Consider the following 25,058-nt stretch of genomic DNA (forward strand, 5'->3'; position numbering starts at 1 on the left):
CACCTGCAAAAACAAAGCCACTCTGGGCCTTATCACGAGTCTAAACAACTGAACAGAGTGGGCATGTATGCTGATGAACGAACTCTTCACAGGAACCCAGGTCAGGAGGCTACCTTCCGAAGCAAGACAGGTGGAAGGCCTCAGGGTGGAGGAAGCAACCAGTGGGAAACCTAGAGGGACACTCAGTGGGAAACCTAGAGGGACACTCAGATCAAGAAACTTACTACCGAAGACCCACCTGCTACATGCCACAAAGCCTCTTACGTGTCACCAAAAGTCCACGGTACAACTATAGAGCTAATTTTATTGAAGAGGATGTTTACATTTTACCAATCTTATATCTTAATTCATTTTTTATTACCATTTTATTTATTTTTTTAACGTCAGAACGTACGAATTTAATGAATTTAACATCGTACTATTCCTTAGGATACCCCGTACTTAAAGGCCCTGATTCTAAGCTCCGGTTGGCAGCTTCCTCCACAACGGTATCTTGTTCTTCTCTGAAAGTGGAGTCCAAACCCTATCATCTCCAGGCAGCTTCCAAATCTAGCATCATTCCGTGAACTTCCCGAAGACGTTCTATTTACCCTTTTCTCCTAGGATGGCAGGCGCATCACACCATGGCTTCTCTCCTTCTGCGGATGCAGAGCTTCTCCCAGACCAAGATGCTGCTCAATCAGTGCTCAGGCCGCTCTCTGCACAGTGCTTGGCGTATGGTACACAGTCACTGAAGGTTTTATTCTTAATTGGGGTATAGTTGTTTTACAGGGTTGTATTAGTTTCTACCATACAGAGAAGTAGAGTTCCCTGTGCTATACAACAGGTTCTTATTAGTTATCTACTTTATACATATTAGTGTCAATCCCAACCTCCCAATTCATCCCACCCTCCCCCCGCCCCCCGCTTTACCCCCTTGGTGTCCATACGTTCATTCTCTACATCTGTGTCTCTATTTCTGCCTTGCAAACCAGTTCATCTGTATCATTTTTCTAGATTCCTCATATATGCTTTAATATATATTTGTTTGTCTCTTTCTGATTTGCTTCACACTGTATAACAGCCTCTAGGTCCATCCACACAAATGACCCAATTTCATTCCTTTTTATGACTGAGTAGTATTCCACTGTATATATGTACCACATCTTCTTTATCCATTCGTCTGTCGATGGACACTTAGGTTGCTTCCATGACCTGGATATTGTAAAGAGTGCTGCAATGAACATTGGGGTGCATGTGTCTTTGTGAATTACGGTTTTCTCTGGGTATATACGCAGTAGTGGGATTGCTGGGTCATATGGTAATTCTATTTTTAGTTTTTTAAGGAACCTCAATACTGTTCTCCATAGTGGTTGTATCAATTTACATTCTTACCAACAGTGCAAGAGGGTTCCCTTTTCACCACACCCTCTCCAGCATTTGTTGTTTGTAGATTTTCTGATGATGCCCATTCTAACTAGTGTGAGGTGATACCTCATTGTACTTTTGATTTGCATTTCTCTAATAATTAGTGATGTTGAGCAGCTTTTCATGTGCCTCTTGGCCATCTGTATGTCTTCTTTGCAGAAATGTCTACTTAGGTCTTCATCCCATTTTTTGATTGGGTTGTTTGTTGTTTTGATATTGAGCTGCATGAGCCGTTTATATATTTTGGAGATTAATCCTTTGTCCGTTGGTTCGTTTGCAAATATTTTCTCCCATCCTGAGGGTTGTTTTTTCGTCTTGTTTATAGCTTTTTGTGCTGTGCAAAAGCTTTTCAGTTTCATTAGCTTCCATTTGTTTATTTTTCTTTTATTTCCATTATTCTAGGAGGTGGGTCAAAAAAAATCTTGCTGTGATTTAAGTCAAAGAGTGTTCTTCCTATGTTTTCCTGTAAGAATTTTATAGTGTCTGGTCTCACATTTAGGTCTCTAATCCATTCTGAGTATATTTTTGTGTATGGTGTTAGGGCGTGTTCTAATTTCATTCTTTAACATGTAGCTGTCCAATTTTCCCAGCACCACTTACTGAAGAGACTGTATTTTCTCCATTGTCCATCCTTGCCTCCTTTGTCATAGATTAGTTGACCATAGGTGCATGGGTTTATCTCTGGGCTTTCTATCCTGTTCCATTGATCTATATTTCTGTTTTTGTACCAGTACCATATTGTCTTGATTACTGTAGCTTTGTAGTATAGTCTGAAGTCAGGGAGTCTGATTCCTCCAGCTCCATTTTTTCCCCTCAAGATTGCTTTGGCTATGTGGGGTCTTTTTTGTCTCCATATAAACTTTAAGATGTTTTGTTCTAGTTCTGTAAAAAATGCCCTTGGTGGGCTTCCCTGGTGGTGCAGTGGTTGAGAATCTGCCTGCCAATGCAGGGGACACGGGTTCGAGCCCTGGTCTGGGAAGATCCCACATGCCACGGAGCAGCTAAGCCCGTGCGCCGCAACTACTGAGCCTGTGCATCTGGAGCCTGTGCTCCGCAACAGGAGAGGCCGCGACAGTGAGAGGCCCGTGCACCGCGATGAAGAGTGGCCCCCACTCGCCGCAACTAGAGAAAGCCCTCGCATAGAAATGAAGACCCAATGCAGCCAAATAAATAAATAAATAAATAAAATACATTTATTTTTAAAAAATGCCATTGGTAATTTGATAGGGATTGCATTGAATCTGTAGATTGATTTGGGTAGTATAGTCATTTTCACAATATTGATTCTTCCAATCCAAGAACATGGTATATCTCTCCATCTGTTTGTGTCATCTTTGATTTCTTTAATCAGTGTCTTATAGTTTTCTGAGTACAGGTCTTTTACCTCCTTAGGTAGGTTTATTCCTAGGTATTTTATTCTTTTCATTGCAATGGTGAATCGGATTGTTTCTTTAATTTCTCTTTCTGATCTTTTGTTGTTGGTGTATAGGAATGCAAGAAATCTCTATGCATTAATTTTGTATCCTGCAACTTTACCAAATTCATTGCTTAGCTCTAGTAGTTTTCTGGTGGCATCTTTAGGACTTTCTATGTATAGTATCATGACATCTGCAAACAGTGACAGTTTTACTTCTTCTTTCCAATTTGTATTCCTTTTATTTCTTTTTCTTCTCTGATTGCCGTTGCTAGGATTTCCAAAACTATGTTGAATAATAGTGGCAAGAGTGGACATCCTTGTCTTGTTCCTGATCTTAGAGAAAATGCTTTCAGCTTTTCCCCATTAGTATGATTGCTGGCTGTAGGTTTGTCATATATGGCCTTTATTATGTTGAGGTAGGTTCCCTCTATGCCCACTTTCTGGAGAGTTTTTATCATAAATGGGTGTTGGATTTTGTCAAAAGCTTTTTCTGCATCTACTGAGATGATCATATGGTTTTTATACTTCAATTTGTTAATATGGTGTATTACATTGATTGATTTGCATATATTGAAGAATCTTTGCATCCCTGGGATAAATCCCACTTGACACAGTGTATGATCCTTTTAATGTGTTGTTGGATTCTGTTTGCTAGTATTTGGTTGAGGATTTTTGCATCTATATTCATCAGTGATATTGGTCTGTAATTTTCCTTTTTTATAGTATCTTTGGTTTTGGTATCAGGGTGATGGTGGCCTTGTAGAATGAGTTTGGGAGTGTTCCTTCCTCTGCAACTTTTTTGGAAGAGTTTGAGAAGGATGGGTGTTAGCTCTTCTCTAAATGTTTGATAGAATTCACCTAGGAAGCCCCCTGGTCCTGGACTTTTGTTTGTTGGAAGATTTTTAATCACAGTTTCAATTTCATTACTTGTGATTGGTCTGTTCATATTTTCTATTTCTTCCTGGTTCAGTCTTGGAAGGTTATACCTTTCCAAGAATTTGTCCATTTCATCCAGGTTGCCCATTTTATTGGCACAGAGTTGCCTGTAGTAGTCTCTTATGATGCTTTGTATTTCTGTGGTGTCCATTGTAACTTCTCCTTTTTCATTTCTAATTTTATTGATTTGAGTCCTCTCCCTCTTTTTCTTGATGAGTCTGGCTAAACATTTATCAATTTTGTTTATCTTCTCAAAGAACCAGCTTTTAGCTTCATTGATCTTTGTTACTGTTTTCTTTGTTTCTATTTCATTTACTTCTGCTCTGATCTTTATGATTTCTTTCCTTCTATTAACTTTGGGTTTTGTTTGTTCTTCTTTCTCTAGTTCCTTTAGATGTAAGGTTAGGTTGTTTATTTGAGATTTTTCATGTTTCTTGCAGTAGAATTGTATTGCTATAAACTTCCCTCTTCAAACTGCTTTTGCTGCATCCCATAGGTTTTGGATCATCATGTTTTCATTGTAATTTGTCTCTAGGTATTTTTTGAATTCCTCTTGAATTTCTTTAGTGATTTCTTGGTTATTTAGTAGCATATTGTTAAGCCTCCATTTGTTCACATTCATTATGGTCTTCTTCCTGTAATTTATTTCTAATTTCATAGCACTGTGGTCAGAAAAGATGCTCGATACGATTTCGATTTTCTTAAATTTACTGAGGCTTGATTTGTGACCCAAGATGTGATCTATCCTGGAGAATGTTCCGTGTGCACTTGAGAAAGTGTAATCTGCTGTTTTCGGATGGAATATCCCATAAATATCAATTAAATCTATCTGGTCTATTGTGTCATTTAAAGCCTGTGTTTCCTTATTAATTTTCTGTCTTGATGATCTGTCCATTGGTGTAAGTGAGCTGTTAAAGTCCCCACTATTATTGTGTTACTGTCGATTTCCTCTTTTATAGCTGTTAGCATTTGCCTTATGTATTGAGGTGCTCCTATGTTGGGTGCATATATATTTATAATTGTTATACCTTCTTGGATTGATCCCTTGATCATTATATAGGGTCCTTCCTTGTCTCTTGTAACATTTTTTATTTTAAAGTCTATTCTATCTGATATGAGTATTGCTACTCCAGCTTTCTTGTGATTTCCACTTGCATGGAATATCTTTTTCCATCCCCTCACTTTCAGTCTGTATGTGTCTCTAGGTCTGAAGTGGGTCTCTTATAGACAGAATATATACTGTCTACAGTCTTGTTTTTGTATCCATTTTATGAGCCTGTGTCTTTTGGTTGGAGCATTTAACCCATTCACATTTAAGGTAATTGCCAATATGTATGTTTCTATTACCATTTTCTTAATTTTGGGCGGTTTGTTTTTGTAGATCCTTTTCTTCTCTTGTGTTTCCCACTTAGCATTTGTTGTAGAGCTGGTTTGGTGGTGCTGAATTCTCTTAGCTTTTGCTTGTTTGTAACACTTCTGATTTCTCTGTCGAATCTGAATGAGATCCTTGCTGGGTAGAGTATTCTTGGTTGAAGTTCTTCCCTTTCATCACTTTAAATATATCGTGCCACTCCCTCTTGGCTTGCAGAGTTTCTGTTGAGAAATCAGCTGTTAACCTTACGGGAGTTCCCTTGTATGTTATTTGTCATTTTTCCCTTGCTGCTTTTAATAATTTTTCTTTGTCTTTAATTTTTGTCCGTTTGATTACTATGTGTCTCGGCATGTTTCTGCTTGGGTTTATCCTGCTTGGGACTCTCTGCGCTTCCTGGACTTGGGTAGCTATTTCCTTTCCCATGCTAGGGAAGTTTTCTTTTTTTTTTTTCTTTTTGCGGTACGCGGGCCTCTCACTGTTGTGGCCTCTCCCATTGCGGAGCACAGGCTCCAGATGTGCAGGCTCAGTGGCCATGGCTCACGGGCCCAGCTGCTCCGCGGCATGTGGGATCTTCCCAGACCGGGGCACAAACCCGTATCCCCTGCATCGGCAGGCAGATTCTCAACCACTGCGCCACCAGGGAAGCCCTAGGGAAGTTTTTGACTATAATCTCTTTGAATATTTTCTCAGGTCCTTTCCCCCTCTCTTCTCCTTCTGGGCCCCCTATAACGCGAATGTTGGTGTGTTTAATGTTGTCCCTGAGGTCTCTTAGGCCGTCTTCATTTCTCTTTTCTTTATTCTGTTCCGCAGCAGTGATTCCCACCATTCTGTCTTCCAGGTCACTTATCCGTTCTTCTGCGTCAGTTATTCTACTATTGATTCCTTCTAGTGTGTTTTTCATCTGTTATTGTATTGTTTATCCCTGTTTGTTTGTTCTTTAGTTCTTCTAGGTCTTTGTTAAATATTTCTTGCATCTTCTCAATCGTTGCCTCTATTCTTTTTCCAAGGTCCTGGATCATCTTCACTACCATTATTCTGAATTCTTTTTCTGAAAGGTTGCCTATCTCCACTTCATTTAGCTGTTTCTCTGGGGTTTTATCTTGTTCCTTCAACTGGGATATAGTCCTCTGCCTTTTCATTTTGTCTACATTTCTATGATTATGGTTTTCGTTCCACAGGCTGCAGGACTGTAGCTCTTGCTTCTGCTGTCTGCCCTGGTGGATGAGGCTATCTAAGAGGCTTGTACAAGCTTCCTGATGGGAGGGACTGGTGGTGGGTAGAGCTGGCTGTTGCTCGGGTGGGCAGAGCTCAGTAAAACTTTAATCTGCTTGTCTGCTGATTGGCGGGGCTGAGTTCCCTCCCTGCTGGTTGTTTGGCCTGAGACAACCCAGCAGTGAAGACTACAGGCTCTTTGGTGGGGCTAATGGTGGACTCCAGGAGGGCTCTCACCAATGAGTACTTCCCAGAACTTCTGCTGCCAGTGCCCTTGTCCCCACGGTGAGCCATAGCCACCCCCTGCCTCTGCAGGAGACCCTCCAACACTAGCAGGTAGGTCTGGTTCAGTCTCCTATGGGGTCACTGCTCCTTCCCCTGGGTCCTGTTGTGCACACTACTTTGTGTGTGCCCTCCAAGTGTGGAGTATCTGTTTCCCCTGTCCCATCGAAGTCCTGCAGTCAAATCCCGCTAGCTTTCAAAGTCTGATTCTCTGGGGATTCCTGCTCCCATTGCTGGACCCCCAGGTTGGGAAGCCTGACGTAGGGCTTAGAACCTTCACTCCAGTGGGTGGACTTCTGTGTTATAGCTGTTCTCCAGTTTGTGAGTTGCTCACCCAGCGGTAATGGGATTTGATTTTACTGTGATTGCGCCCCTCCTACCATCTCACTGTGGCTTGTTTTGTCTTTGGATGTGGGGTATCTTTTTTGGTGAGTTCCAGTGTCTTCCTGTCAATGACTGTTCAGCAGTTAGTTGTGATTACGGTGCTCTCACAAGAGGTAGTAAGCACACGACCTTCTACTCTGCCATCTTGAACCACTCTCATTACCATTTTAGGTAAACCTCAAAGTATAGGCACATGTCAGAGCACTGTGACCCCAGAAATGGATGGGAAATGAAAGAAAGAAACACACAGCCTGTCTCGTGTAGAGATTCTTTGTAAGAAGTTCCTTCCGAGGGGACAACCTAGCTTAACACTATGTGACACAGCCAATGTTTTAGCAACTCTTCAACAACTTTGAAACACATCTGTATCGAGTGTAGGGTGTTTCATACACCACACAAAAAATAGATTCCTAAATCATTCTGCAAAGTGAACGTTCATTTATCTTTCCACATACACATAAATTGGAATAAAAGCTTATATGATCTTAAATTCAGATTTTCTCTGGTAGGAAAAAAATATCAGTAAAGCTTTTTGTACAAGATGGATCAACGTGCACAGTGATTTTCTCCCAAGAATCTCCTCCAATTTCAAATATCAAATGTAATCAGGCACTAAATGCATTAACAAGACATATGCTGAGAAACTTGGCGTCCGACTTACCTATTGGATTTCTATCAAAGAACAATACCGGAGCTCTCAAAATGGACTCCAACATTTTGTTGTGCCAAATTTGTGAAGAATTAACAAGAACGCAGAATATCAACAGAGATCTTGTGATGCCGAAAAGGACAGTACCTACAGTTAGAACTGAAATAAAGAAACATCATTCAGCACAAGATCTCTGCCTTTCCTTCCATGATGCTAAAGCATGGCAGGCAGTTTATAAAGATATTATGTATTTTATTCTATAAATATAATTTATATATAAATTCATAAATAGAATATAGAATAAATTTATATATATAATGGATTATTTTTAACAGTTTAATACATTCACAAGATACATTTAAGGAAGAATATAAAAATCACTATGTTCCTCTCATTAAACAGAAACCACATGGGAAAAAAAAATCATGTATAAACCACAATTTCATTCTATGCTTTCCTAATTCAATTACAAGTTCTAATAAAAACTCAGAAGAAAGAAAATTATAAAAAGTAGTTGATGGGCTTCCCTGGTGGTGCAGTGGTTGAGAGTCCACCTGCCGATGCAGGGGACATGGGTTTGTGCCCCGGTCCGGGAAGATCCCACATGCCGTGGAGAGGCTAGGCCCATGAGCCATGGCCGCTGGGCCTGCGCGTCCGGAGCAAAAATTCACATAAAAAGTAGTTGATCTTCCTTTTTCCGTATTTCAAATCTTATTAATTAAAACATGTCCCATAATCTAAAATTGAGGAATGCTTTGGTACCATCATGAATTAACAGGGAACAGGAGAAATGATTTACCGTTTCCTTGTAAATGGTAAATTTACATCGAAATTTAATTCCACATAAAGTAGTTAATTCCATGCCCAAGTAGCTTTAAAGAGTATGAAAACATCACATTAAGTTGCAAGCAGAAAATCTCTTAAATAACTGAATTGCAAGAAAATACAAATTATATTTTAACATGACATAATTAAATGAGCAACTAATCTCTAAGTGTTTTATAGAAATGTGAAGCATTTGGAAATGAACATAATCACTTAAACTTATATTTTATTAACAACATAAATCAGTACCTGCTATGCATATAAAAATTAAAATAGGGCTTCCTTGGTGGCGCAGTGGTTGAGAGTCTGCCTGCCAATGCAGGGGACACAGGTTCGTGCCCCAGTCCGGGAAGATCCCACATGCTGCGGAGCGGCTGCGCCCGTGAGCCATGGTCGCTGAGCCTGTGTCTGGAGCCTGTGCTCCGCAAGGGGAAAGGCCACAACAGTGAGAGGCCTGCGTACCGCAAAAAAAAAAAAAAAAAAATTAAAATAGCCCTAACATCTCTTGAACTGACAATGCTAAAGAGAGTGGACATAACTTCTATAATAAATATTCCATCAAGTACTTTTTTTCTCCCCTCCAGCTGACACATCGCTTATTTCAACTCTGAAAGCTGCTCAAATTCCTGAATTCCATCAACATGCATTTGCCTTAGCCCATCATCCTATGTGAATGTATAACAGATTCCCTTTCTTCTTCAAGTTCCCATAGTCCACCAATTCAGAAGGTAAACAACTAATGGATTTAGGTTTCTTAGCAAGAGATCAACACAATAAGCACCGAATTTCAATGAGTGGGTTCTCTGCAGAAAGTTTGTATGAGGGTTTCCCATGGGAATATTTAATATTTTAGATGAGTATTTCCTCTAAAAAGTATGTAACACTACATATATTCTAAGCACTCTTTGGAAAGCAGAGAGCCGTGTTAATATTAGTCTAGCAAGCCAGATGGTAAATTAATCACACAGTTGCGGACACGATAACATTGTAATTTCAAGGTAAGAAAAGAGAAGCAATCCTAGTTCCCAGACACTGGATTTCTCCCTGCTTAGCTTCCCTCTTAAGTAATTAGTGAAGCCCAAGAGATGAGCGGTATGGTGAAAAGGGGCTTTGCCTACCTGTGAGGAAATAATGCTTTTGTTTGGGGGCCCTTGCTGCCAAAGGATTCATCCAAGTTCAATAAAAGCCAGGTTTTATTCAGACAGAATTGGAACAATCTGAACCACACGGCGGGGATCTGTTTCTAATCCTCTTGCCCATCCATCTAATGAAATAAGATTTAGCTAAAGCAACTTACTAGAATAGACAATAGCCACACACTTCCATAGTGGCTGGTTTTCTGAATGTGCAATCCTGGTTTAACTTCCAAAATCCAGTACAGAGCAAATTAAGAGTCTTCACTTAACCTCTTTGTTCTAGTAGATTTTTAAAATAATCATTCTAACTAATTCACAGAGTAAATGCAACTCAGACTCTTAACCCGCTAAGACATTACTAAATTACTCCTGGAAGCCCTAGTTGCTCACACAGGCTCATTGTAAGCACCTCAGACTCTTGTATAATAGACCAGATTACTCGATTTCACCTGAACAAACTGTAAAGTACCAGTTAGGATCAGGCACCTCAATCAGGTTTCCTTTTCCATACACCATGGCATACAGTGTACTCTGTCCACTCGCCCTGTGGAACAGGGAAGAAAAAAAATATTGTGCTATGGATAGAATTTAGATAAATAACCAAAAAAACCCCTCAATTTGGAAGATGCGTTTTATGCTGGAAAATGGTTCCCAGCTCACAAGGCCCTGTGTCCATCTACCTTATAAAGACTGAGTTTGAATCATGACAGCAGGGAAACTACGTGAGGATCAGAAGAGGGGGCTGAACAAGCCCCACCTCTCCCCCGACTCTGTGGGAAACTGCGGCTTCTTCTTGATTTTACAACACTTTGGGTCAGACCAGGAATCACTCACCAGTATGAAAGCCACCAATCCTGAAGGACGTAGGCAACCTGGAGCAGGAACAACAATCACTCAAACACTGACATGACTGACCCCCTCCAAACCCCACTCACTAGAATGGGCGATGGAAAGGCTCCAGAGAACGGAGGCGGTCCTTCCAGCTCAGGTCAGGGCAAGCCCCACACCCCAGAGAACCACAGGTCAGGGAAGGGCATGTGACATGTTAAAATCTCTAAAAGACATCCTTTCTTTCCTAAAAGCTCTCTATCATGCCTATGTAATACCAGAAAGCCTCACTTACTTTGCTCCGCACAGATAACGCATTTCAATGCAAATCCAAGTGGACTGCAAAATGAAGTAGTAATAGTGTAAATGTCAGGATTTTTTGAAGGAAAAACGCTTGACAGGTACTGTGACGGTCAGTTTTCTGTGTCAGCTTGGCCAGGCCAGTCTCCAGTGACTCAACCAAACACTCGGCTAGATGTTGCTGTGAAGGTATTTTGTAGATGTGGTTCACATCTACAGTCAGTCAACTTAAGTAAAGGAGATCACCCTCAACAATGTGGTGGGCCTCATCCAGGCAGTCAACGGCCTTAACAGGAAAACCTGAGGATTCTTGGAAAAGGAAGAAATTCTCCCTCAAGACTGCAGGGTCAGCGGCCTGAATCAGCCCACAGGCCTGCCTTACTGATTTCATATTCACCCAGCTAGATCCCACAGTCTCATGAGTCAATTCTTTGAAATAAATCTCTTAATACACATATTAAAAATAATAATAAAATAAATACAGTATAAATAGTACATATATATCAAGTTGAGGGCACAAACCACAATAAATGTCCTTACTTACCTGAGCTGCGATGTTTACCAGAAGAAGGAAAGTGATGGTAAGCCAGTGAGCACCGGCTGTGAAGCAATTCATGTAGGTCTTAAAGTGAACTCTTCCCTCCGAATAGCTCTCCAGTGGTAGTGTAACCTGTATATGCTCAGTCTGCGAGGCAAAAATGACAGTGAGAGACAAAATTTTAAATAATGAACCCCCGAATTCTAGAAGTTCAACAATTCGCTCCATTGCAAAGCTGTGGAAAAACAGACACATCTCATACGCTGGTAGGAGTGCAAGATGGTCCATCTCCTACAGAGAAGGATGCGGAACTATCTAGCAAAACCAGGCATGCATTCACCCTTGGACCCAGCCATCCTATTCCTAGGAATCTATTAGAAACAAGGAAACATCATTTGCACAAAGTTATTCACTGTTGGGTGGCTTTGCTTTAAACCGATCACGGCCCTCAGCACACACACAACATACCTGATTCAAGTATAAATGCAGAAGCTTGTTCCAAAACAACACACTAAATGACATGGCGCTAGTGTATCCCTCTAGATTATTTGTGTCACTCAAAGATGGAAACATAAAACATACTTGGGGCTCAAGATACTAGCCAAATACAGTAAACTGAGTTCACACGGTGAGCTGGAGACATGTGAGTTTGGATAGCAGGGGAGCAGCATATGATCAGAATCCACCTGGTTCCTGAATTTCAGAGAGGGATTCCTGAGTTTGGAATGTGCGGGACTAATCTAAATACTTATCAGAATCATCCAGGATCCTGGGTTTGAATAGTGAGGGTTTGGATATCGAGGAACACCTGTGTATGTTTTTAAGGGAGATCTAGTGCCTTTCTGTCTGGAGGACTTAGAATGCATTATAGAGTCACAGGAGCCAAGGATGTCCTGGGCTCTGTGCTGGCCACTGGGATTGAAGGTGGATAAGATGCGGTTTGGTCTTGAATGGTCAGAAAGGAAGATGGGAACTAATTCCAAACTGTCTGTTGTGTGTCAGGTCCTTTGCACAGGCTACCTCTGGCCCATCACAGACTACCTGACAAGGGGGCAAAATAATACCATGAGTCACCTACAGTGCCAGTTAACACACAGAAAGGAGCTGATTTAATCTGGGCCACAGCAGGACTCCATGTAAGGAGGTCTTAACATTACGCCTCTAGATGCATAAAGGAAGCCAGGAGCCAGCAGAGCAAGGAGGATGTAACTATGGTAAACTGAAGAGTTCTCCTATCAGTGTGAGCCACATACACCCAGAAATTCATAGCAGCACACCCACTACTGATCTCCATAAGATTCTCCATCCTACACCCAAGGGAGAACCCCATTCAGGGAGCAATTTAATTCTACCAATTCCGTGGAATAAGGCCTTGGAAACTTAGGATCTACTTTGAGACAAACAAAGATGTCATGAGCAGAGCAGACTGAAGGTCCGTAGGTCCACCAAGAGTGGACAGACCAGGGCGTTTGCAGGATGAGAAACTCACATCTTGGTCCTCTGGAGCGGCACCTTGCAGCGAGGGTCTGGAAGACTGTTGAGACCAAACTGAGGACTCAGAGGTCTGATTCCTCAGAGTGGGAGTTCCTGGAACTGGAGACAGTTCAGCCTGCTCGTTCACCTTCTTTAAAAGGATATCTTCAAAATCTACCCCAGATTTCGGAAATGTAGTGTAAGTCCCCTTTTGCACTATCTTGCCCTAAAAGAAAGAATTTGAGAGGAATACATTTGCATTCGATAATACTAATCTATTCTAAATACTAATCAAGAAAAGTTAACTGGTCTTAAATTATGATTTTCCAAAGAAAATGATCCTTAGGTTTGGAATTCTGGTTGACGAACCTACTCCAACTCGAAGCAGAACTGAGCATCCAGATCTCTGCCAAACCCTGTGTTAGGTACTGGGGGAGGTGAAAGAAACGTGTGCTCGTGTGTTAAAAACGGAGGCCATTGACATAACTACCGCGGGCACTTCGGAATCAAAAAGCACAGAGGCTGGTGATATTATCAACACAGTCTGTTTAGACAACACGGAAATTGAAAGAAGCCTCACGTGACAAGCAGGATTTAAAAAAACAGTCAATTGGGAAGGATATTCCAGGAAAGAAACTTAAGACTGACCCAGAGGTGGGCATGAGCGCATCTGCATAGGTAAGGGTCACTCATCAGATCTTCGCTGACCACTGTCATAGTATCACGGGCCCTGCTGAGACGAGCGATGTGGGAACCAGCCCTGGACGGAGAACCCACGAGCTGCGTCTACATGGTCTTCACAACTGCCCCACAAACACAGGAAGTTCCCAACTGAAAATTCAATATTCCAGCTGATGAAACAGCTCATAAACAAGGAGGCCATGAGACCGGGGTGGCTCTAATGCCTTGGCAGCCTGTGCCAGCAAACCAAAACCTAAGCCAGAATCGATCACACCCATCACAAGCAGTCAACCAGGCTTCCCCACATCAGGCAGCTGCTTACGCTACAGCCGATCTCATCGTTTTCTTTGAACACGTGTGACACATCATTGCAGTTTCCCTCCCTTACAAAGTTATATAAAATAACGTGCAGATGTTTTCACTATTTTCTGACCCCATGAAACAAGACTCAGCTGATTCACTCAGTAGCAAACAAAATATTGGGCAAAACCCCAGGATGAAAAACTAATTAAAGTAGGGTATGTCTGGTTAAGATAGGTCAGGTAAAGAAGGTGGCCCACGACCCCAGCTGGTACCCCTCTCGTTCTATCCCCTGAGGTGGTCCACTAGGAGAAGCCCAGTGAAGCCTCTGGGTACCACCTGACACTGCAGAATCAGAAAATTATTCACGATACACTGTTTCTAGTTCCACTTGGGAGGTAAAATTCATACACCTTATTTGATGAAATTATCACTTTCCACTTAGTATCTGTAAGATGCACAAGGAAACAACTAATAGTACAAAGACAGCAATTTTACTGGGCAGCCAATCACTGATAATTCTGAGGGGACGAGAGAGCAGTCATCCCCTCTCTGCTGTGAGAGAGGGACCAGACAAACAGTAAGGATGGACCCCAACTCACCCAGGGGTGCTCACCAGTGGACAAATGGTTGTTCTGATAGTAGTAAAATTGAGGGTAGTGTCCTCAAAAGAAGCAATAAGGGGTCCCTAAAACATCCAGGGACTGGCTGAATAGGTTATTCTGCCCACTGATTCGTGCTCATAATAGTGCCAGTGCTGGGGTTTTATACACTAGTATCACCCCCTCTGCGCGTGAAATCCACTGCTCTCAAGTTTGAGAGATGAGCCCCCCATTCCTGGAGGAGTAGAGGAGAGCTGACCATGGAACTGCTACTACAGAGGTAGAGGTTCTGCATTTTAATTTAATATCTTACTTGGAGCAGAAATTCATTTGATGAGTCAGGAAGTTTACCAAGGGCCTGTTGGAACAGACGGTGGTTAAGGATGGAGGTGCTCAGGCACAGAGGCAAACAAGCCGAGGAGTGAAGCATCAAACCACCACCAAGTCCAAAAAATTCTCACTAATCTCCAGTCCACCCCTAACCATGCTAGGAGCTGTGGGTTGAATGGCGCCCCCCCTCCAAAATAAAGATACGTTCAAGCTATAAACATGACACCTGTAAAGGACCTTATTTGGAAATAGGGTCTTTGCAGATGTAATCAAGTTAAGATGAGGTCATATTGAGTAGGGTGGCCCTAAATCCAATATGACTGATGTCCTTCTGAGAAGAGCAGAGACTCAGACAGACATGGGGACAATGGCCACGTGACATCAGAGGCAGAGACTACAGTCCTGCAGCTATAAGCCAAGGAACCCCAAGGAAGGCCGGTGAAGCCCAGAGGCTGGAAGGGAGGATTCTCCCCTAGAGCCTTCAGGGAGCGCACGGCCCTGCCAGCACCTTGATTTGGGACTTGCAGCCTCCAGAGCAGTGAGAAGATACATTTCTGTTGCTTTACGCTGCCCAGTTTGCAGTACTTTGTTATGGCAGCTCCTGAAACTGACACACTAGCCTGAGCCCACACCTCTGTCTTCTCAACTGTACTGAGACTTCTAACAGTTTTGCTGTCGCCCCGCCAGCGAACATCAGAGGAATCTTTTTTTTTTTTTTTTTTTTCTGTACGCGGGCCTCTCACCGCTGCGGCCTCTCCCGTCGCGGAGCACAGGCTCCGGACGCGCAGGCCCAGCGGCCATGGCTCACGGGCCCAGCCGCTCCGCGGCATGTGGGATCTTCCCGGACTGGGGCACGAACCCGTGTCCCCTGCATCGGCAGGCGGACTCTCCACCACTGCGCCACCAGGGAAGCCCCAGAGGAATCTTTTAAATCTCACGTCAGACCACATCACTCCCCTGCTCTGGACCGTCCAGTGGCTTCCATCCCACTTCCTGGCCCGCCGCCCACTGCTCAGAGACCAGCGCCCTCCACGGCTCCCTGCACCCTCTCCTCAGACACCCTGGCCTTCCTGCCATTCCTCCAACCTGCCAGCTCAGCTCCTTCCTTAGGACCCCCCCTCCCCCAGGTGCCTGGATGGCCCGCACCTTCATGTCCCTCAGGCCCGAGAGGCACCAGCTCCCCAGAGAGTCAGGATATCAGCCCCACCCCCTCTCTCTTTCATCACATCTGTCCCCATAAGAACAGAAGCCCCACGAAGGCAAGGCCTTGTCCTACCGCCGCACAGGCTCTCACGGGTGTGGGGCAGTGAGACCAGCAACTGGCTACAGCAGCAGCGTGGGCGTCTCTGACTGGGGTGCTCACCTCCCTTCGGGTGTTAATGGAAGGTACTCTTCAGGCAAAGCAAGCATGACAATCACATGGATACAAACAGGTCTTAGTATCTCTAATTTCCAAATACTAATACTCTTTGACTTAAGTTGTGGAAAGGGGACACAAACAGTTCTAAATAAAATAGCATCGTTACCCTTAATAAATTTCACTAGAACAGTGATAATTCAGTAACTCTGCAGCAGCACTTTCACATACGTTAGGGTGTATGTGGCCTAGGGTGTAACAGTGACATTTCTACAGGTCTTCGGATTCATCCTCAAAGGCACGAATACCAGCTCTGAGAAGAAGGGGGCATAAAACTGAGGGAGAAGAGGCTGTTTACCATGAACTCAAGGAGAGTGACCTGCTGGGAGGTGTGGCCTTCCACACACCTGAGTGCTAGCAAGTTCCACAGGCTTCTAGAAGCCACTTACATCTTTCAATACCAGAATCTGACTTGCAGCTTTTAGGTACTGCGACTGATGAGTCCCTAGTATTGCGATCTTCTGATACAAGGCTTGACAAACACACCTACAAATGTAAAAGGTACAGCGTGCAAAAGCACGTTAGTGGGGTGCTCCAAGCTGAAAACCTGTATTTGGAAACATAATGAGACAAAGACAACACAGCAGTCAAAGATGTGTAGTTTAAATACCAGTATAAACAATACAAACTGAATATAAATATAAGCCAATGATTCTGACTAGGCCTCAAATTCATTCAGCAGCAAACTTGAATCTAGCTCTGCTAAAAAATTCTAAAAAGCCATCCAGTGAAAGAGGCACCGACAGCTAAGGTTTTTTTCTTTCAAAGACTCAGCTTAACAATTACTTACATGTTTCATAATGAAAAACAACTGAGCAATACTGAGATTCCAAAACTTGACTGAACCAAAACACTATTTTATCACCTTGTGGGAATGGGAGAAGACGGATTTGTGTCATATAAAAATGGGTACATTTTTCTTAGTTTTCTGATTATTTGTGACATATAATGTACATATTAACAACAAAAAAATGAACAGGTTTTTGGTAACCTTTGCCAGAGTGCGTTTTCTAGACACTTCTTCCCAGATAATATTAGATAGAAAATGAATGCTAGCGTGGCCTCCGTCAGTCTCTACGACATTCCCAGTCCCGTCCAGGAAGCAAATCCTTTTTCATTAGGACTGAACACCTTCCAAATATGAAAATGAAAGAACAGAATCCAAACGGCACAAGTCACAGTGGAAATTATCCAGCAGCTCAAAGACATAGCAATTCTCTATAGCCAAGACCCCTGTGTGGTCAGGCCCCCCGAGATGGCTGTTCTCTTGCTCTCTGTACATCCCCTGCTTGCTCAGTGCCTGTTTCACCTACACCCCAATCACACGACTGACCTTCCTACACACTTGCCCCAGGCCCCAGCTAATGACTGTTCTAGCTTTAGATCAGGACGCTCCACTATGCTTACCAGAGGGGCAGTGAGGGGTGTGCTCCTTCCCTGGTTCCCATGGTAACCGACGAGCCAGCCTGAGGTCAATTCCCCTGTAACTGGTCATCTTCCCTCTCCCCCGCCTCCCCGCCAGGAACCCAGACTGCTGCCGTGTCCACCACACACGGTGGGGTGTCCCTCCAGGACCTTGCTTCAGACATGGAAGCTCGCCGTGGCCACTGAACCATCCGTGTCTCCGTCGCTGACTCCGGGCTCTTTCTTAGGTCTAAGCTGGGCAAACACAGGCCTTGCAGGCTGCGGGGTGCGGCCCAACAAACACCCTCGGTATCCAACCTTACGTGTGTGTTTACAGTAACCCCCCCAGACTGCTCCACGTTTTAAATGCAGACCCCTAGGGACTCAGCCCCAGGCTCATCCCACAAGGGCCGACGACCCCTCCAGGGAAGCGAGTAGCTGGGTCCGGGGCCCCGGTGACCACAGGCAGGGCTCCAGGCGTGTACCCTGGGTGCCCGAGCCCCTCGCAGAGCAAACCTCAGGGACCTGGGCCACAGCTCAGCCTGCTGAGTGAGCCAGGTGCAGAGTCTGGAGGCAGCAGACTGCAGCTCAGTCCCTCTCACGAGCCTGACAGCGTCGGACAAGCTACTACACCTCAGTGTCTTCATGTCAAACACGGCCAATGACAACTCACCCACATGTTCTGAGAAACCAAACCACCAATCCGCTCAGTACACGTCAGCCCCGCCTGCACTCCTCCTAACCCACGAGCGGTCATGTGCTCTGGACTCAGGACAGAAAAGTCCTAAGGGGACACGCTGGACACTGGGTCTGCGATCAGAAGTGAGAGCTCAGGACGTAGACACATACACCATCGCTCCATTATGTCCAAAGGGATTCATTCTTCCCTTTGACATGTGTTAGTTCAGCTTTCGTACCTAAGTTTCTAAACTGAGTAAACCCGTCTTCAGTCTTAGTACTAAAGCTTTTCATGGAACTGTTTCTCCTTAATTCAAAATTACCCGCCGACAGTCCCTGAAGGTGGATGTTAATCAAATCTAATGGGCTGCCATGTCCAAGACAGAGCTACCCAAGTTTCAGAATGTTTTCTTCCTAACATTCCATCACAGATAAGGTAATATAAATAATTACAATGAAGTGATCAGTTGATGACTTAAATTTTTCCTAAATAATGCGTTTTATCCAGATCTCTAGGAAATACTCTATTTTTCTAGTTTTTAGGATAAAGATTTCCAAGTCATGCCATAAAAATGATTGATTCAGCAACCAGTTGTTTAACTGCTATTCCTATATAAGGGCTGTGTTGATCCTATAATCCTATATATAATCCTATATAAGGGCTGTGTTAAGAGGGGACACACCCCATAGTAGAGGGGATACAAATGAGAAAGACAGAGTCCCACCTTCATTCCTTCGATCAGCAGAGGTGTGTTGAGGTGCCAGGCGCTTGACCTACATCCACAGGTGAAGGAAGCAGACGCTACTCCGCACCGTGAACAGAGGGACACACTGAACAAGTACAGAAAATGCACTGTCGGGCCGTGATGTGTGCTCTGAAGGAAAGCAAGGGGGGCTGCTGCCTTAGATGGGGGTGACACGGGAGCCTATCTGGGGAAACGTCCCTAGAAGAAGGCACAGCAGGTCCAAGGGTCCTGGGACAGAACATGCCCTGCTAAGGCGTCTTCATGCATTCACAGCTTATAGCGGGGTGGGGAGGACTGATGAACGGTCAAGTGCAACCCACCGAGGGCTGTGGGAAGACAGAAGGGCACAGGCTCCCCCTGAGGGAACAGGAGGGAAAGGCAGGGGCTCTGGCACAGAGGGAGCAGTATCTACAGACAGACAGGTGTGAGAAAGGGCCCGTCACAAAGCCGGCACGGCTGGAAGGCCGAGTGGGTGTGAGGGCCAGCTGGAAAGGCTGATGGGGGCAGATGGCAAAGGAGTTCGTTCTCCGTCTGAGGACCTGGATCTGCAGCCTGAACATGAGGGGGGTCTGTGAGGGGCTGGAGCAGAGAGGGCGAACTGTGTGGACAGCAGCGAGGGCATCTGACCAGGACAGGCCCGAAGAGCTGGTGACGCAGGAGCCGGGGGCTCTGGCGACATAGGGGTCTCTGAACCAAAACGGGATCCACAGCTGGACACAGGTGAGACTGCATCAGTTCACCTAAGGCTCTAACCTTCTGTAGGTGAGAGAATCCACTTAAGGTTTACAACGTAGAGTTGGAAAACTCACAATGGCTATAGATTCATGACTAAGGGAAACTGTTAATGGCAAGTAGAAGTGCGCTTCGTCCACTTTAATACAAAACACTCCCCATTACTGAGCTTCGACACGACCGCCATCCTTCACAGCACACTGTTCCATCCAATTTTCTAACTCGAGAACATTCTCCAGGTGCTGCCGAGTGACTTCCTAAACTGCCTTCCTGCTCCCTGCCCTAAGTTTTCCCAGAGAATGTGGTTCTGATTAGCAAACAACAGTCTGAACAAGGCTGCTTCTCTCAAGTGTACATCCAAGGTCATTACATCCAAAAGGTTGGAAAGGACTTTATAAACACCTCCTGCGCTGGAAAAAGAACTTGGGAGAGGCTCTGTATAAGCCCACGGATCCGTGGCAATCAGAACACCTTCCTCTCTCCTCCCTGTGACATGAATGCAGTGGCCAGCGGAAACCGTTCTTGGAGTGATGGAGAACTTGGGCAGACACACACAGGACTGAGTGACAGACATCTGTGAATGCAGGGCAGGGCGCTGGGAACAGGGAGGCTGAGCTACTCAAGACCCAGGAGGGTGGCAGTGGGGAACCTGTGTCACAGCACTAGTGCCTGTCACTGGACCCGTGACGAGACACAGACACTTCTCTAAGGGAAAATTCATCAAGTGACGATCGGGAGAGGGTGGGAAAGGCAGTCAGACCAGAGAGCTGGAGGCCATGCCACGTGCCGGCTGCCCTGCTCTTGTGTGCTGAAAGGTTCGATGCTACCGTGCACTTTGTGTGTGTGTGTTAAGATATACGTAACGTGGAATTTACCATTTTAACCGTTTTTAAGCGTACACCTCAGTGGCATTAAGTACCCTCACGCTGCTGTGCAGCCATCGCTGCGATCCATCTGCAGAGCTCTTTCATCACCTTAACACTAAGCACAGGTACATACTGACTCTGGTGGAACCTGCCCCCGACCCCTGCTTAGGGGACGTGGAATCCCAGCTCCTCGTATCCAGAGCTCAGGGCTGCCTCCCCCGTCTCGCTCTCACACTGCTGCTCTGCTCAAGTCTCTCTACTTGGCTATTCCGGACGGGCTGTAAATCAATCAAGTCTCCCCAAAGTCACCTGTTGACACCGTAGCTGCAGTACCTTAGAATTTGGTGTCAGGGCCTTTACAGAGGTAACTGTTATTCTTAATTAGGGTGGGGCTAATCCAATCTGACTGGTGTCCTTAGAAGAAGAGACTGAGACGTAAGGACAGAGACACAGGGGTGCATGTGAAGAGAGGAAAGACCAGAGGAAAAGACAGGACACAGTGAGGAGGGTGCCAACAGAAGTCCACACCTTGATCTTGGACTTCTAGCTTCCAGAACTGTGAGAACACTGATTTCTATTGTTTAAGCTCCCCGCCCCCGCATCTGTGACAGCCTGCTATAGACAAGGCTGTGTCCTCAAATGTCATACACATTAAACCTAATCCCCACTGTGAAGGTACTGGAGATGGGGCAGCTGGGAGGTGAACAGGTCATGAGTGTAGAGCCTTCATGAATGGGATTAGTGCCCTCATAAAAGGGACCCACACAGCTCCCTCACCCCTTCCACCACATGAACACACAGGAATCGGGCCCTCACCAGACACCAGATCTGCCAGCACCCTGCCCTCGGGCTTCCCCAGCCTCCAGAACTGTGAGACAAATTTCTGTTATTTATAAACCACCCAGTCTATGGTCTCCTGTGAGAGCAGCCTGGACAGACAGAGCCCTAGCAAACTAACAGAGGGACTGACAGCGAGAATTTCCAAATAGCTTCTCTTTGCTGTAGGACCTGCATCCTCCAGGCGAGGACGTGCCTGCTGTCCTTCTCACAGCCTTGCTTCTTCCTACCTCTACACCTGTGCTTCTACTATTCCTTTAGCAAAAGGAACTGAATCCTATTCTCAGCCTCCACAAACCCTTCCAGCCTGCAGGCCCACAGGGCACTTCCCGCTAAGGCCAGTGCACAGGGAGCTTTCCAACTTCACCTGAAAGCCTACAGCTGCCCACTTCTACTTCCACTTAGCATCTACCATCCTATATCCAAACCCTCTAAACCGCGACTCTGCTGACCTTTCCCAGGCATCTGTCTTAACAAGCTCCATAGAGACAGATTCCTTAGACGCAGAAATGAGAGCTGAACGTCTCAGTCTCCCTTATTCTGCCCCGTGTGGGTCCTTCCCCTCTCCTGGCTCACTGTTCTCCTCTGTAAACTGAGAGGTTTTGAACAATAGCCTCTGTAAGGGCATGGACCTCAGTGCACACAGTAGGACTTTAATAAGTGCAGCTGGAAGGGCTCGTTGGCTTTAACAAGGTGAACAGCAAGGTAACTAACCGTGGGGTAGATGTGGGTGGCGTTTCAGAAAAAGCAAGTTCACGAGGCTTTCGAAGAGGCCAGTCTAGACTCCACAGAGGCCTCAGTCAGCGTGTGTTGGGACACATGATACACAGAAAAGCATCAGAGCTGTTCTGCTTCTGGGGTTCCGTGGCCAAACAAGAGCCACTGACAACAAATTCCAGAAACTCAAAGTGAAAGTCAGGATTTCAGCCAGACTCTAGATACCTAGTTACAAATTCAAGTTAACCGTGCACTGTGGGTCTAAGTATTAATTCTAATAAGCACACATGAAGCAATATTAAATGACTGAAGCCATACTTAGATGTGGAATAACTCATTCTTAAATTCTAGACCGTATTAAGTGTTTCCAAACAGACAGAATAATAAGTGTAAACCAACAAGGCCTTTCCACGGAAGCCCTATGTCAGTACTGGAAACTTCACTTCTGAAGTGCCTTAAACAAATGATGGAGGAAAAGGACCGGCAGCCAAGCACCAGGTTACCAAGTCCTACTCTCCAATTTAAAATCCATACATCATCTTTCTTACTGCTGGGGTCTGGATCCATCGACAGTGTCTGGTTATTAACTGCAAGTAGCAGTTAATAAATCTGCCATCTGTTCCTCAGCTCCCTTAAGCACAGACTCCCCGACTCCACACACTGCAAGCTCCTTCTGCATTTTCCTATCTTGACCCCATCCTCATGCAAAAGTTCTCTAGGACGGATCTGCTGTGGAGGGAAGGGAGGGGGGACAGGGACACCAGGGCAGAATGAGCTGAGTCTCCTGAAGCACACACGCCCTCCTGAGCTCTCTTCCCTGATCTCTGCGGGGTTCTTGGAAAGCAGAAATGATAGAAAACAGGAGCAAACTCACAGCTCGAACAGGTGTCTGCTCACTTCTGCATCTACTGCACTGAGCGGATCGTCCAGGAGGTAGACGTCTGCAGCCTGATTCACGGCTCTAGGAAACGTAGAGAGATATCAGGAGAAGGCCGCTTCAAGCTTCCCGTGTCCCATCTTTGAATCAAGATGGTGTCCAACAAATCATTATTCATTCCAAGAGCCCATGGAAGAGGGCCAAGACCCTGCTTCACACCGGGCCCACCCGGTGAGCGGGGTCTGCGTGCTCACTTCCACTAGGAGCCATGGAGGAGGGAGGGGCAGGAAGGCAACTGAAACGCCATTTACCTGGCGAGGTTGACCCGGGCTTTCTGGCCTCCACTCAGCGTGGTTCCCTGGTCTCCTCTCACGGTTAGGTCTCCATCCTCCAAAAGCTGTAAATCCTACATGGAGACAGAAAAGGGGAAAAAGAGAAAGATTTCAAATGTGTTCTCCTCCTGCCATCCTAACCTTTTTAGCATTAGTTCTTCATACAAGTATTTGATCAAAAGCAATGGGTACATTTCATAGTGACTAAACCGTAACCTTAAACATTTTAAAACACATGTCTCAGGGTTCTTCGTGTGTTTACATTCTGTAGTTTTTCACAGCATTTATGCATTAGGTCATTTTAACAGATACTTATTGAGGATCGACTATATGCCAGGCACTGCTCCGGGCACAAGGAATTCAGCCATGAGGAAACATAGTCCCTAGAGTTGCTTTCCATGGTGGGAGATGGAAAATTAACATGAGTGCAAGTACTAAGGACTAGAAGAAAAAAGAAGCCAACTTAGGGGGATAGGGAGTAAAGGAGGGAAAGTGAGTCACTACTGGGGTCGAGAAGGGCCCTGTTCAGAGGGGGTTGGAGCAGATGTTCTGGAGGGTGAAGGGGCTTACACTGACCTGGAGAGGGTGCTCCGCACAGAGCAATGAGCGAGTACAAAGGCTGTGGGGCAGACGGCCAAGGTGTCCCAGGACAAGCAAGGAGGTCCGGAGAGCAGAAGCAGAGTGAGAATGAGGAGAACAAGGGCAGAGTCAGGGCAGGAGGAGCCCTGGTGTCAGCCCAGTAAAAGGGGGAGGGGAATGGGGGCCTGACACGGTCTGAGGCTTTTATGGAATCACTCCTGCCTCTTTGTGGAGGACAGACAGTAAGGGGGGAGGGTGAGAGAGGATACCAGTTAGGAGGCCACGGCAGTAACCTAGGTGAGAGATGACGGTGGCCAGGAACAGAGTGGGAGAAGTGAGGACGGAGAGACGGCATCACACACTCCACACACACTGGGAAGGTGGAGTCTGTAAGGCCTGCTGATGGGACGGGTGTAGGAGGTAAGAGAAGAGGACTGTGTTGTGTGGGGCGTGAGGAAGCGGAAGAACAGGGTCTCCATTTACTGGGTTGGGGAAGATGGTGGATGCAGGTTTAGGAGACTTCGCTTGTGGATGAGCTGAGATGACCTCTTGGTGATGTCACAGTGCAGCTGGATATGCAAGTGGGAAGGTCTGTGCTAGAGGCCCAAGTGTGAGGGCTGGTGTCCCAGGCTGGTGAAGGCACAGGACTCTTTTTTTTTTTTTTTTTTTTTTTTGCGGTACGCGGGCCTCTCACTGATGCGGCCTCTCCCGTTGTGGAGCACAGGCTCCAGACGCGCAGGCTCAACGGCCATGGCTCACGGGCCCAGCCGCTCCGCGGCATGTGGGATCCTCCCGGACCGGGGCACGAACCTGTGTTCCCTGCATCGGCAGGCGGACTCTCAACCACTGCGCCACCAGGGAAGCCCACAGGACATTTTTTTAATCAAGGAATAAGTGTGTCTTAAACTGGACATCTTGCTGATCTCGGCCTCAGCTTCCCACTTTCAGAGAAGGGATAACACCTGACCTCTGTCTTCACAGTGATACTTAAGACATACTGACAGAGTGACAGACAAGGTCTATACAAGAAATGGGAGAAGAGCAGGCTGGGCAGGAAAGACAAAAGCGAAGCAAACAGTGTGCTTGAGGGACACCAAGCAGATCAGCTGGACTAAGTAGCTGCCTGTCCGCGGAAGCAAGAAAAACTCAAGTTTAAGAAGGATGTGAAGTTTTGACTTGAGGCTCTGGGAATCTATCAAAA

The 25,058-nt window shown here is 45.4% G+C and overlaps 1 protein-coding gene across 1 annotated transcript in view; it reads right to left on the reverse strand.

Moving 5' to 3' along the window:
- The window catches only part of LOC137211475 (ATP-binding cassette sub-family C member 4-like), a 173,443-nt gene that overhangs the window by 90,688 nt on the left and 57,697 nt on the right, over positions 1 to 25,058 (reverse strand). The window contains 8 exon segments of the mRNA XM_067713976.1: positions 7,672 to 7,818; positions 8,734 to 8,938; positions 10,080 to 10,164; positions 10,455 to 10,492; positions 11,293 to 11,521; positions 16,580 to 16,636; positions 22,944 to 23,030; positions 23,258 to 23,352. Of these exon segments, the coding sequence (XP_067570077.1) occupies positions 7,672 to 7,818; positions 8,734 to 8,938; positions 10,080 to 10,164; positions 10,455 to 10,492; positions 11,293 to 11,521; positions 16,580 to 16,636; positions 22,944 to 23,030; positions 23,258 to 23,352 (943 nt within the window).

The sequence above is a fragment of the Pseudorca crassidens genome, chromosome 18, assembly GCF_039906515.1.
Source record: "Pseudorca crassidens isolate mPseCra1 chromosome 18, mPseCra1.hap1, whole genome shotgun sequence".
Taxonomy (NCBI): Eukaryota; Metazoa; Chordata; class Mammalia; order Artiodactyla; family Delphinidae; genus Pseudorca; species Pseudorca crassidens.